The sequence below is a fragment of the Panulirus ornatus genome, chromosome 32 (genome assembly GCF_036320965.1).
Source record: "Panulirus ornatus isolate Po-2019 chromosome 32, ASM3632096v1, whole genome shotgun sequence".
Classification (NCBI taxonomy): Eukaryota; Metazoa; Arthropoda; class Malacostraca; order Decapoda; family Palinuridae; genus Panulirus; species Panulirus ornatus.
The window spans coordinates 16,858,865-16,870,562 of record NC_092255.1 but is presented as its reverse complement, the minus strand read 5'-3'; the positions used below and the strand labels follow the sequence as shown (position 1 = coordinate 16,870,562).

General features: G+C 52.8%; 1 protein-coding gene across 3 annotated transcripts in view; it reads right to left on the bottom strand.

Annotated features, from left to right (window-relative positions):
- Positions 1 to 11,698, bottom strand: part of Girdin (protein girdin) — a 571,686-nt gene that overhangs the window by 414,212 nt on the left and 145,776 nt on the right. For all 3 annotated transcript variants that reach the window (XM_071681027.1, XM_071681029.1, XM_071681028.1), the window contains exon 3: positions 5,305 to 5,413. In XM_071681027.1, the coding sequence (XP_071537128.1) occupies positions 5,305 to 5,413 (109 nt within the window). The remainder of the gene's footprint in view (positions 1 to 5,304; positions 5,414 to 11,698) is intronic.

Sequence of the window (11,698 nt, the reverse complement as noted above, 5' to 3'; positions counted from 1 at the left end):
AGAGAGAGAGAGAGAGGTGTGTCTGGACGCTCGCTGCGCGCTCCATGCTTGCGCGAGGCTATGGAAGTCCCAGAAAACGAACAGACGGGGCGACAGAAGCCAACCTTGACGGGGCAGTGAGGGAGTGAGGGAGGCCGCCTCCGCCCGCCTCCCGCCCGCACTGAGGGAAGGAGGCCGCCGCCCGCCTCCCGCCTCCAGCCCGCCCGCAGCAGCAGCTCTGCCCTCCTTGCTTGAGGGGGCAGTGAGGGAGAGAGGGAGGCCGCCGCCCGCCTCCCGCCCGCAGCATCAGCTCTGCCCTCCTCGCTTGAGGGGGCAGTGAGGGAGTGAGGGAGGCCGCCTCCGCCCGCCGCCCGCCTCCCGCAGCAGCTCTGCCCTCCTCCCTTGACGAGGCAGTGAGGGAGGGAGGGAGGCCGCCCGCCTCCCGCCCGCAGCATCAGCTCTGCCCTCCTCCCTTGACGGGGCAGTGAGGGAGTGAGGGAGGCCGCCTCCGCCCGCCTCCCGCCCGCCCGCAGCAGCAGCTCTGCCCTCCTCCCTCACGTCCCCCAGCTCCTCCTGCCTGCCCGCCCGGCCACTCGACACTTCGCCGCCGGCTTAGGTCGCTCTCCGCCGCGTGTTACGACCACATCATAACAAAAGACCCGTTCATTCATGACCCACTCGCCGACGGACCACGTACACTGACGAACCATCACCCGCCCAGTCCTCCTAGTGGATTGAGGGATTGTAATTGGGAGTTGAGTGCGACGGGTAGGGGGGGACTTCAAAAGGGGCCTTCTCTCTCTCTCTCTCTCTCTCTCTCTCTCTCTCTCTCTCTCTCTCTCTCTCTCTCTCTCTCTCTCTCTTTTGCCCATGCACACACAGACCTTCAGACTTGGCTCATCAAAATGAGCTCTTCTGGTGAGAACTGGCCTGATGTCTTGGCTTAACTGCGGTCCACTAACTTCAGTGGTGTTGCTGCCGTCCACTGACTCCACTAGTGTTGCTGCGTTCCACTGACTTCAGTGGTGTTGCTGCCGTCCACTGACTTCAGTGGTGTTGCTGCGTTCCACTGACTTCAGTGGTGTTCGTCCCAGGCAACAGGTCGACACTCCTCGAAGATCGAATCTGGAGGTATGTGGTAGTGGACGGATGGTGGTAGGTGGTGGTGGTAGGATGGTGGTAGGTGGTAGTGGACGGATGGTGGTAGGTGGTAGTGGTAGGATGGTGGTAGGTGGTGGTGGACGGATGGTGGTAGGTGGTAGTGGACGGATGGTGGTAGGTGGTAGTGGACGGATGGTGGTAGGTGGTAGTGGCAGGATGGTGGTAGGTGGTGGTGGACGGATGGTGGTAGGTGGTAGTGGTAGGATGGTGGTAGGTGGTAGTGGAAGGATGGTGGTAGGTGGTGGTGGACGGATGGTGGTAGGTGGTAGTGGTAGGATGGTGGTAGGTGGTAGTGGACGGATGGTGGTAGGTGGTGGTGGACGGATGGTGGTAGGTGGTAGTGGACGGATGGTGATAGGTGGTGGTGGCAGGATGGTGGTAGGTGGTTGTGGACGGATGGTGGTAGGTGGTGGTGGACGGATGGTGGTAGGTGGTAGTGGACGGATGGTGGTAGGTGGTAGTGGTAGGATGGTGGTAGGTGGTAGTGGTAGGTGGTATGGACGAATGGTGGTAGGTAATGGTTGCAGGTACTGGTGAGGTAGTGGTAGTGGTTGGTAAACACAGTGGTTGCGACACGCGACGCCCCTTCCGTCCAACTCAATACATAACCACCATTCCTCCATTCCCTCCCCCCTTAACTACCACTACTACAACTACAACTACTACTACTACTACTACTACTACTACTACTACCAGCGTGTGGACACTGGACTGATGAAGCCAGACAGGTGTTCTGTACTAGGTTTTCCCCAACCCGGCAATATCGCCTCTCACACAAGACCCTGTTCCAAAAAAAATGGAAAAAGTACTTTGAACTACACAGTACTAGGGGGGGGGGGACGCGCCCCCCCCCGAGTGTAATTACGCCCGTGCGTATGGCTACACATGGTCACAGGGACGACCATCTGGTCACAGGGACGACCATCTGGTCACAGGGACGACCATCTGGTCACAGGGACGACCATCTGGTCACAGGGACGACCATCTGGTCACAGGGACGACCATCTGGTCACAGGGACGACCATCTGGTCACAGGGACGACCATCTGGTCACAGGGACGACCATCTGGTCACAGGGACGACCATCTGGTCACAGGGACGACTATCTGGTCACAGGGACGACTATCTGGTCACAGGGACGACCATCTGGTCACAGGGACGACCATCTGGTCACAGGGACGACCATCTGGTCACAGGGACGACTATCTGGTCACAGAGACGACTATCTGGTCACAGGGACGACCATCTGGTCACAGGGACGACCATCTGGTCACAGGGACGACTATCTGGTCACAGGGACGACCATCTGGTCACAGGGACGACCATCTGGTCACAGGGACGACCATCTGGTCACAGGGACGACCATCTGGTCACAGGGACGACTATCTGGTCACAGGGACGACCATCTGGTCACAGGGACGACCATCTGGTCACAGGGACGACCATCTGGTCACAGGGACGACCATCTGGTCACAGGGACGACTATCTGGTCACAGGGACGACTATCTGGTCACAGGGACGACCATCTGGTCACAGGGACGACCATCTGGTCACAGGGACGACCATCTGGTCACAGGGACGACTATCTGGTCACAGGGACGACCATCTGGTCACAGGGACGACCATCTGGTCACAGGGACGACCATCTGGTCACAGGGACGACCATCTGGTCACAGGGACGACTATCTGGTCACAGGGACGACTATCTGGTCACAGGGACGACCATCTGGTCACAGGGACGACCATCTGGTCACAGGGACGACCATCTGGTCACAGGGACGACTATCTGGTCACAGGGACGACTATCTGGTCACAGGGACGACCATCTGGTCACAGGGACGACCATCTGGTCACAGGGACGACTATCTGGTCACAGGGACGACCATCTGGTCACAGGGACGACCATCTGGTCACAGGGACGACTATCTGGTCACAGGGACGACTATCTGGTCACAGGGACGACTATCTGGTCACAGGGACGACCATCTGGTCACAGGGACGACCATCTGGTCACAGGGACGACTACCTAGTCACAGGGACGACCTATCTGGTCACAGGGACGACTATCTGGTCACAGGGACGACCCTCTGGACACAGGGACGACCATCTGGTCACAGGGACGACTCGTCTCCTCTTTTGAAGAAGATTCGTAGCCAAAAAAAAAGAAAAATAATAATATTTTGTAAATGTTTCCTGGAAATCCCGCGTCTGCCTTCTTTTGTTTCTTTTTTTTCTCTTTTTTTTTTTGTAGATGTCGTGAAATTGGTTCGCAATGACAAGTGTAAAAGAATGGAGCAAATGTCGAGTTTTGAGTTAGTGTGTGTGTGTGTGTGTGTGTGTGTGTGTGTGTGTGTGTGTGTGTGAGTGAGTGAGTGAGTGAGTGAGTGAGTGAGTGAGTGAGTGAGTGAGTGAGTGTGTGTGTGTGTGTGTGTGTGTGTGTGTGTGTGTGTGTGTGTGTGTGAGTGAGTGAGTGAGTGAGTGAGTGAGTGAGTGAGTGAGTGTGTGAGTGAGTGAATGTGTGTGTGTGTGTGTGTGAGTGAGTGAGTGAGTGAGTGAGTGAGTGAGTGAGTGTGTGTGTGTGTGTGTGTGTGTGTGTGTGTGTGTGTGTGTGTGTGTGTGTGTGTGTGTGAGTGTGTGAGTGAGTGAGTGAGTGTGTGTGTGTGTGTGTGTGTGTGTGTGTGTGTGTGTGTGTGTGTGTGTGTGTGTGTGAGTGAGTGAGTGAGTGAGTGAGTGAGTGAGTGAGTGAGTGAGTGAGTGAGTGAGTGTGTGTGAGTGAGTGAGTGAGTGAGTGAGTGAGTGAGTGAGTGTGTGTGTGTGTGTGTGTGTGTGTGTGTGTGTGTGTGTGTGTGAGTGTGTGTGAGTGTGTGTGTGTGAGTGAGTGAGTGAGTGAGTGAGTGAGTGAGTGAGTGAGTGAGTGAGTGAGTGAGTGAGTGAGTGTGTGTGTGTGTGTGTGTGTGTGTGTGGAAGCAATGCATCATGCAACGTCTTGTGTCTCTGTTCAGCAGCCACATCACACACACACACACATAAATGTTTGTTCATCTTCCCTTCACCTTCTCCAACCCCCACGAACGCCACCTGGCGTTTGTACACGGCGTGCGTAACACGCGCCAGGTACGCCGGGGGAAGGGAGAGTTTATACGCACGTATACGTAACCTCCCACCATCCACCCACCCCCCCGATGCGTATCTCTCTCTCTCTCTCTCTCTCTCTCTCTCTCTCTCTCTCTCTCTCTCTCTCTCCTCTTCCTCTCTCTCTCCTCCTCCACCCCTCACTACTACCTTGTCCTCACATCTCTTCCTGCCAGCCAGGAAAACCTCCCCCTTCCCCTCCTCCACCATCCTGCCAGAACTCTACTCGCCACCCGCAGCCCTGGTGAGTGTGTGGGGGGGAGAGGGAGGTGGAGGGGTGGGGGGGAGGGAGGTTGGTGGGGCTTGATACCCCACCCGGGTCTCCGTGAGAGCCAGGTTCCTCCCTCTCTCTCTCTCTCTCTCTCTCTCTCTCTCTCTCTCTCTCTCTCTCTCTCTCTCTCTCTCTCTCTCTCTGTGTACTAAGGCGGGGGGAAATGTGCCTCGGGGCAGCGTGATCCAAACCCCCATGGCCCACACCCGTATCCTCGTGGACGAGGCCTAGCGGTGTGACCCACCCGCCCTCGCACGCAGAAAAGGTGTGACCTCTGACCTCTTGTGCGTAAGTGGCCTTGGCCTCTGTGACCTTGATTCCCCTGTTACTGGGTCAGATCCAATGGATCGGGGAGCGTACCTTACTATTAGTGTTCAGAGGGACTTTTAAAAAATGCGTCATCGTACGAAAGACAATGTTTGGTATTGCCGTCCACGACACAAGCCTGCCTGGGTTCGAACCCTAACGGCTGTGGCTGCTCTCTGGGTTGTTGAGTCAGTCCACACACCTCCAACCCCTAACTACTCATCCTCCCTTCGTGGCTGGTGGGTTACGAGGCGTCCGAAGACCTACTCAATGCGTTTGGTATTGCCGTCCACGACACAAGCCTGCCTGGGTTCGAACCCTAAGGGCTGTAGCTGTTCTCTGGGTTGTTGAATCGGTCCACACACCTCCAACCTAACCTAACTACTCATCCTCCCCTCGTAGCTGGTGGGTTACAAGGAGGCGTCCTTTGGCTCAAGCCACAGTGAAGACACTGACCTGGTAGAATGCTTTGATGTGGTGCAGGAGGGAGGCGAGGTTAGCGAGGCGGGAGGCTGCCTCCGTCGGGTGACGGTTCACCTGCCGACCACACCCATCCCGGGGGTCTCTGCAACAACAACAACAACAACAAACATGAGCTATTAGAAAACAAATACAATACACACACACACACACACACACACACACACACACATACAGGGGGCGAGGAGGACGTGAGCGTGCGCGAAGGATGGACATACGGGGCTTAATGAGTATTACAGGGATATAAACACTTGAAAGGAGGGCTAAGGGAAGACAGAATCGATTATTCGTCATCTACATCATCGTCAGTGAAGTGTTTTAAAACGGTCGAAAACTCATGATGGATTACGTATTGAGGTACATAACAGCGTCAGTCTGATGGATGGGTGGGGTATCTAGTGGGGGGAAAGGACATGCTTGGGTAATGCAAGTGGGGGGGGGGGAGATGGGGGGGAAGGGAGGAAGGGGAGGTCCGGGTGGGGTGGGGGGGGTGATGATGCTTAGGAGTGGGTGGAAAGGGGGAAGGTAATTTTGGGGGGGGGTGGGAAAATTCTGAGGAAGCAAAAGGGGGTTAGGGTTTTGGGGGGTAATTCTATTTTGGGGGGAGGCTGTTTGGGGGGATTTATTTTGGGGGGAGGTGGGGGGGTGATTCTATTCTGGGAGAGGTGCTGGGATGTTTTATTTGGGGGGAGGTGTGGGGTGATTCGTCTCTGGGGGAGGGTTTGGGGGTGATTTATCTTGGGGAGGCTGGGGGGGTGTTTCTATCTCTGGGGGAGGTGCGGGGGGTGTTCTATCTCTGGGGAGGTGTGGGGTGATTCTATCTTGGGGGGGTGTTTGGGTGTTCTATTTTGGGGGGGCTGCTGGGGGTGATTTATTTGGGAGAGGCTGCTGGGTATTATCCTTTTTTGGGGAGGCTGGGGGGTGTTCTGTCTCGGGGAGGTGCTGGGGTGATTCTTCTCTGGGAGAGGTGCTGGGTGTTTTATCTCTGGGGAGGTGGGGGGGTGTTCTATCTCTGGGAGAGGTGCTGAGGTGTTCTATTCTGGGGGTGTGGGGGTGATTTCTTGGGGGGGGCTGCTGGGGGTGATTTTCTGGGGAGGCTAGGGGGTGTTCTATCTCTGGGGGAGGTGTGGGTGATTCTTCTTGGGGGTGCGGGGGTGATTGTTCTGGGGGGGTTGGGGTGATTCTTTGGGGAGGCTACGGGGTGTTTTTCATCTTGGGGAGGCTGTGGGGTGATTCTTTCTGGGGGGCTTTGGGGGGATTCTATCTTGGAGGGGGCTGTGGGATGATTCTATCTCGGGGGGGAGGCTGCTGGGGGGATTCTATCTTGGGGGGGTGTGGGGTGATTCTATCTTGGGAGGTGCTGGGGTGATTCTACTTGGAGGAGGCGTGGGGGTGATTCTATCGGGGGATATTCTTCTTGGGGGAGGTGCTGGGGGATTCTACCTGGGGAGGTGCTTTGGGTGATCTATCTTGGGGGGTGCTGGGGGTGATTCTTTCTGGGGAGGCTGTGGGGGTGTTTCTTTCTTGGGGGGGTGCTGGGGGTGATTCTATCTCTGGGAGAGGCGGGGGGGTATTCTGTCTTGGGGGAGGTGTGGGGTGATTCTATCTTGGGGAGGTGTGGGTGATTAATCTTGGGGGAGGCTGGGGGGGTGATTCTATTGGGGGAGGCTCTGGGTGATTCTATTTTGGGGGGAAAGTGGGGGGTGTTTTATCGGGGGGGTTTTCTATCTCTGGGGGGGTGCTGGGTGATTCTATCTGGGGAGGTATGGAGTGTTCTTTCGGGGGGAAAGTGTGGGGTGATTCTTCCTGGGGAGGCTGTGGGGTGATTCTATTTGGGGAGGCTGCTGGGGTGATTCTTCTCTGGGGGGAGGCTGCTGAGGTGATTCTGTCTCTGGGGGAGGGGTGGGTATTCTATTCTGGGGGGGTGTGGGGGTGATTCTATCTCTGGGGGGCTGTGGGTGATTCTGTCTCTGGGGGGGCTGTGGGGTGTTCTTCTCGGGGGAGGGGGGCTAGGTGTTCTATTTTGGGGAGGTGCTTTGGGTGACTCTATCTCTGGGGGAGGCTGTGGGGGTGATTTATGGGGGGGATATTCTATCCTGGGGGAGGGGGGGTGATTCTATCTGGGGGACTTTTCTATTTGGGGAGGCTGGGGGGGGTTCTATCTTGGGGAGGTGTTTGGGTGACTCTATCTCTGGGGGAGGCTGCTGGGGGTGATTCTTTTGGGGGAGGTGTGGGGGTGATTCATCTCGGGGGAAAAAACTCAGGGTTGCGGGGGTTGTTTACTTTAGGAGGAGGGGGGAAGTAACTGGGGCGTGGGGTGATGTTTTTTTGCGTTTTGGGGAGGAAATGGGGAAAGGGGGAAAAAAACTGGGGGGGGGGAGGTGGTGGCGAGTGAGTCACAGTTTGGGAGGGGGAGACAACGAATACTCCCCTCACCTGGGGGGGAAAACGGGGGGGGACTACCCTAAACCCCCTCCCCCCTCCCCCCACTCCCCCTCCTTCCTCCCCCCTCCCCCCACTCCCCACCCCACTCCCTCCCCCTTCCCCCCTCCCTCCACTTCACTTCCTCCCCCCTCCCCCACCCCCCTTCACCCTCCCCCCCCACCCACTCCCCCTCATTTCCCCCCCCCTCCCCCATACCCCTAAAACCCCACCCATTTACGTGCAACGGGTGGTGGATTAGGGTGGGGGGGGGAGGGGGGGGGGGAAAGGGGGGGGAAGTTGGGGGACGCCGATGGTGATAATGACTGGTGGAGAGAGAGAGAGGGAAAGAAGAAGAGAGAGAGAGAGAGAAGAGAGAGAGAGAGAGAGAGAGAGTCTGTGGAGAGGGGCCAGTGTGGTATATTCCTCTTACTCCCCGCCCTGTAGGGGAAGGGGGAGGGGGGGAGAATTGTTGTTAAAAATTTCATCAAAAAGCCCCCACTTTTCTCTCTCTCTCTTCTTCTTCTCTCTTCTCCTCTTTTCCCCATGTTGGGGGGAAGAGGGGGAAAAATTCTTACACAAACCCCCAAATTTACACCGTTGCATTTCCGGGGCCACCCACCCTTTTTACCCTCCAACCTAACCTGGGGCACGAACCCCAAAATTTTTTCTAAACTCGGATGGGTTTTGTAATAATTTGTTACAAGCGGGGCGGAGGACTTGTTTTTCTTTTCCAAAATGTAGTTTGGCTTCTTTGGATCTGAATCAGTAATTGGTATACTGTCGTGTGATGCCATCCTTGTAAAAGGTATTCGATAAAAGGGGGAAATATCGTAGGAAATTTTACCCCAAAAACCCACATTATCATTATTATTATTATTATTTTATTATTTTTATTATTATTTTCAAATGGATTTTATTAGCAAATGGATTTGTTTTAGCATTTATGGATCGGGAGAAGGCTTATGACAGATTTTGATAGAGATGCTCTGTGGAAGGTATTAAGAATAAAAGGTGTGGGAGGAAAGGTTTTTTGGAAGCAGTGAAAATTTTTTTAACGGGGAAATTTTTAAGGCTGTGTACGTGTAGGAAGAGAGGAAAGTGATTGGTTCTCAGTGATGTTTGGTTTTTCGGGGAGGGGTGTGGGGTTTTCTCCATGGTTGTTTTAATTTTTTTTGGATGGGGTTGTTGGGAGGGGGAAATGCAAGAGTTTTGGAAAGAGGGGGGAAGTATGAAGTCTGTTGGGGGGGGAGGAAAAGGGTTGGGGAAATGATCAGTTGTTGGGTTTGGTGATGAACCCGCGCTGGTGGTGATTTTTGGGGAGAAATGAGAAGTGGTGCTGAGTTTGGTAAATGGTTTTGGGGTGGGGAAAAAGAAAAATTAAGGGGTAAGTGGGGAATAAAAGGAAGGTTATTAGGTACAGTAGGGGTTTTGGGGTTAAGTAATTGGGAGGTGAGTTTGAAAGGGGGAAAAATGGAGGAAGGGGAAGTGTTTTAGATATCTGGGAGTGGGTCTGGCAGCGGATGGAACCCCTGGGAAACGGAAAGGGGGTTTAAGGTGGGGGAGGGGGGCGAAAATTTGGGGGGGCCCTTTAAGAATGTGTGGAAGTCGAGAAAAATTTCTCGGAAAGCAAAAATGGGTATGTTTTAAGGGGTTGTGGTTTCCAAAAATGGGTTTTTGGTTGGAGGGTGGGGTAAGGATAGAGTTGTGGCAGGAGGAGGATGTGCGGAAATGAGATGTTTGGGACAATGTGTGGTGTGAGGTGGTTTGTCGAGTGATAACTAAGGGTAAGAGAGATGTTTTGGAAAAAAAAAAAGGGGCGTGGTTTTGGGGAGCAGAAGGGGTGTTTGAAGTGGTTTGGGGACATGGGGGGAATGAGTGAGGAAAGAAATTTACCAAAAAGGATATATGTGTCGGAGGTGGAGGGGGGAAGAGGAGAAAAGGGAGACCAAATTGGAGGTGGAAAAAATGGAGTGAAAAAAATTTTGTGTGATCGGGGCCCGAAATCAGGAGGGGGAAAGGAGGGAAAGGGAAAAAGAGTGAATTGGGGGATGTGGTATTTCCGGGGTTGACGTGTGTCAGTGGATTGAATCAGGCAAGTGAAGCGTTTGGGGTTAAAAACCCTGGAAAGCTTTTGTAGGTATGTAATTTGCGTTTTTTGGGGGGGTATGTTTTACATGTGTATGGGGGGGGGGGTTTGGGGCCCTTTCTTTCGTCTGTTTCCTTGCGCTAACCCCCAAAAACCCCGGGAGAAAGCGACCCAAAATATAAAAAAAAAAAAAAAAAATTATTATCATCATCCTTTTCCTTATTTATTATTTTATTATCATTATTATCATTATTTTCATTATTATTATTTTTATCTTATTTTTAAAATTTTTATTTTATTAATTTTTAAATTTTTATTTTCAATTTTTAAATTTTTATTATCATTATTATTATTATCAAATTTTTATTATTTCATTATTAAATTTTTATGAATTATTATTTTTTATTATCATTTTTATTATTATTATTCATTTTTATTTTATTTTCATTATTATCTTTTTTATTTTTATTATTATTATTATTATAGGGAATATCCTCACTTGGTCCCTCCTGTCTTCCCTTTTTTCTTTTCTTCTGGAAAAGTAAAAAAAAACGGGGAAGGGAGGAGAGTTCCCTCCGCTCCCCCCCGCTCCCTTTTTTAAGCAGGAGTGCGTCTTTGACACAGGACACAATCTAGTGTACACACTGGGACCTCCAGTTACAGGAATCAAAATAGAACCCACCTCAAGCCAGCCTCGCCCTACATAGGGCAGGCTACCCTACCCTACCCTACACACACACCCCTTCCCCCAATATCCCCACTACCCCACCTCGTTAAAGGGAGGCCCTCTCTCTCTCTTCGCTCCCCCCTAAAATCCAACAGAGGCTTAACCCACTGTTGGTTCTAATGAGAAACGGAGGTGGAGGAATCCCATTATTAAAAATAACTGCGCCGAGTTCCACCGTAACTATAGTAACTATAGTAACGTGTACACGCTGTACATGTACAATGTACTCGAGTGCTGTAATAACCTCCCCACCGCCCAGTAACGTGTACACGCTGTACATGTACAATGTACTCGAGTGCTGTAATAACCTCCCCACCGCCCAGTAACGTGTACACGCTGTACATGTACAATGTACTCGAGTGCTGTAATAACCTCCCCCACCCCCAGTAACGTGTACACGCTGTACATGTACAATGTACTCGAGTGCTGTAATAACCTCCCTACCCCCAGTAACGTGTACACGCTGTACATGTACAATGTACTCGAGTGCTGTAACAACCTCCCCCACCCCCAGTAACGTGTACACGCTGTACATGTACAATGTACTCGAGTGCTGTAACAACCTCCCCCACCCCCAGTAACGTGTACACACTGTACATGTACAATGTACTCGAGTGCTGTAACAACCTCCCCACCTCCCAGTAACGTGTACACGCTGTACATGTACAATGTACTCGAGTGCTGTAATAACCTCCCTACCCCCAGTAACGTGTACACGCTGTACATGTACAATGTACTCGAGTGCTGTAATAACCTCCCCCACCCCCAGTAACGTGTACACGCTGTACATGTACAATGTACTCGAGTGCTGTAATAACCTCCCTACCCCCAGTAACGTGTACACGCTGTACATGTACAATGTACTCGAGTGCTGTAACAACCTCCCCCACCCCCAGTAACGTGTACACGCTGTACATGTACAATGTACTCGAGTGCTGTAACAACCTCCCCCACCCCCAGTAACGTGTACACACTGTACATGTACAATGTACTCGAGTGCTGTAACAACCTCCCCCACCCCCCAGTAACGTGTACACGCTGTACATGTACAATGTACTCGAGTGCTGTAACAACCTCCCCCACCCCCCAGTAACGTGTACACACTGTACATGTACAATGTACTCGAGTGCTGT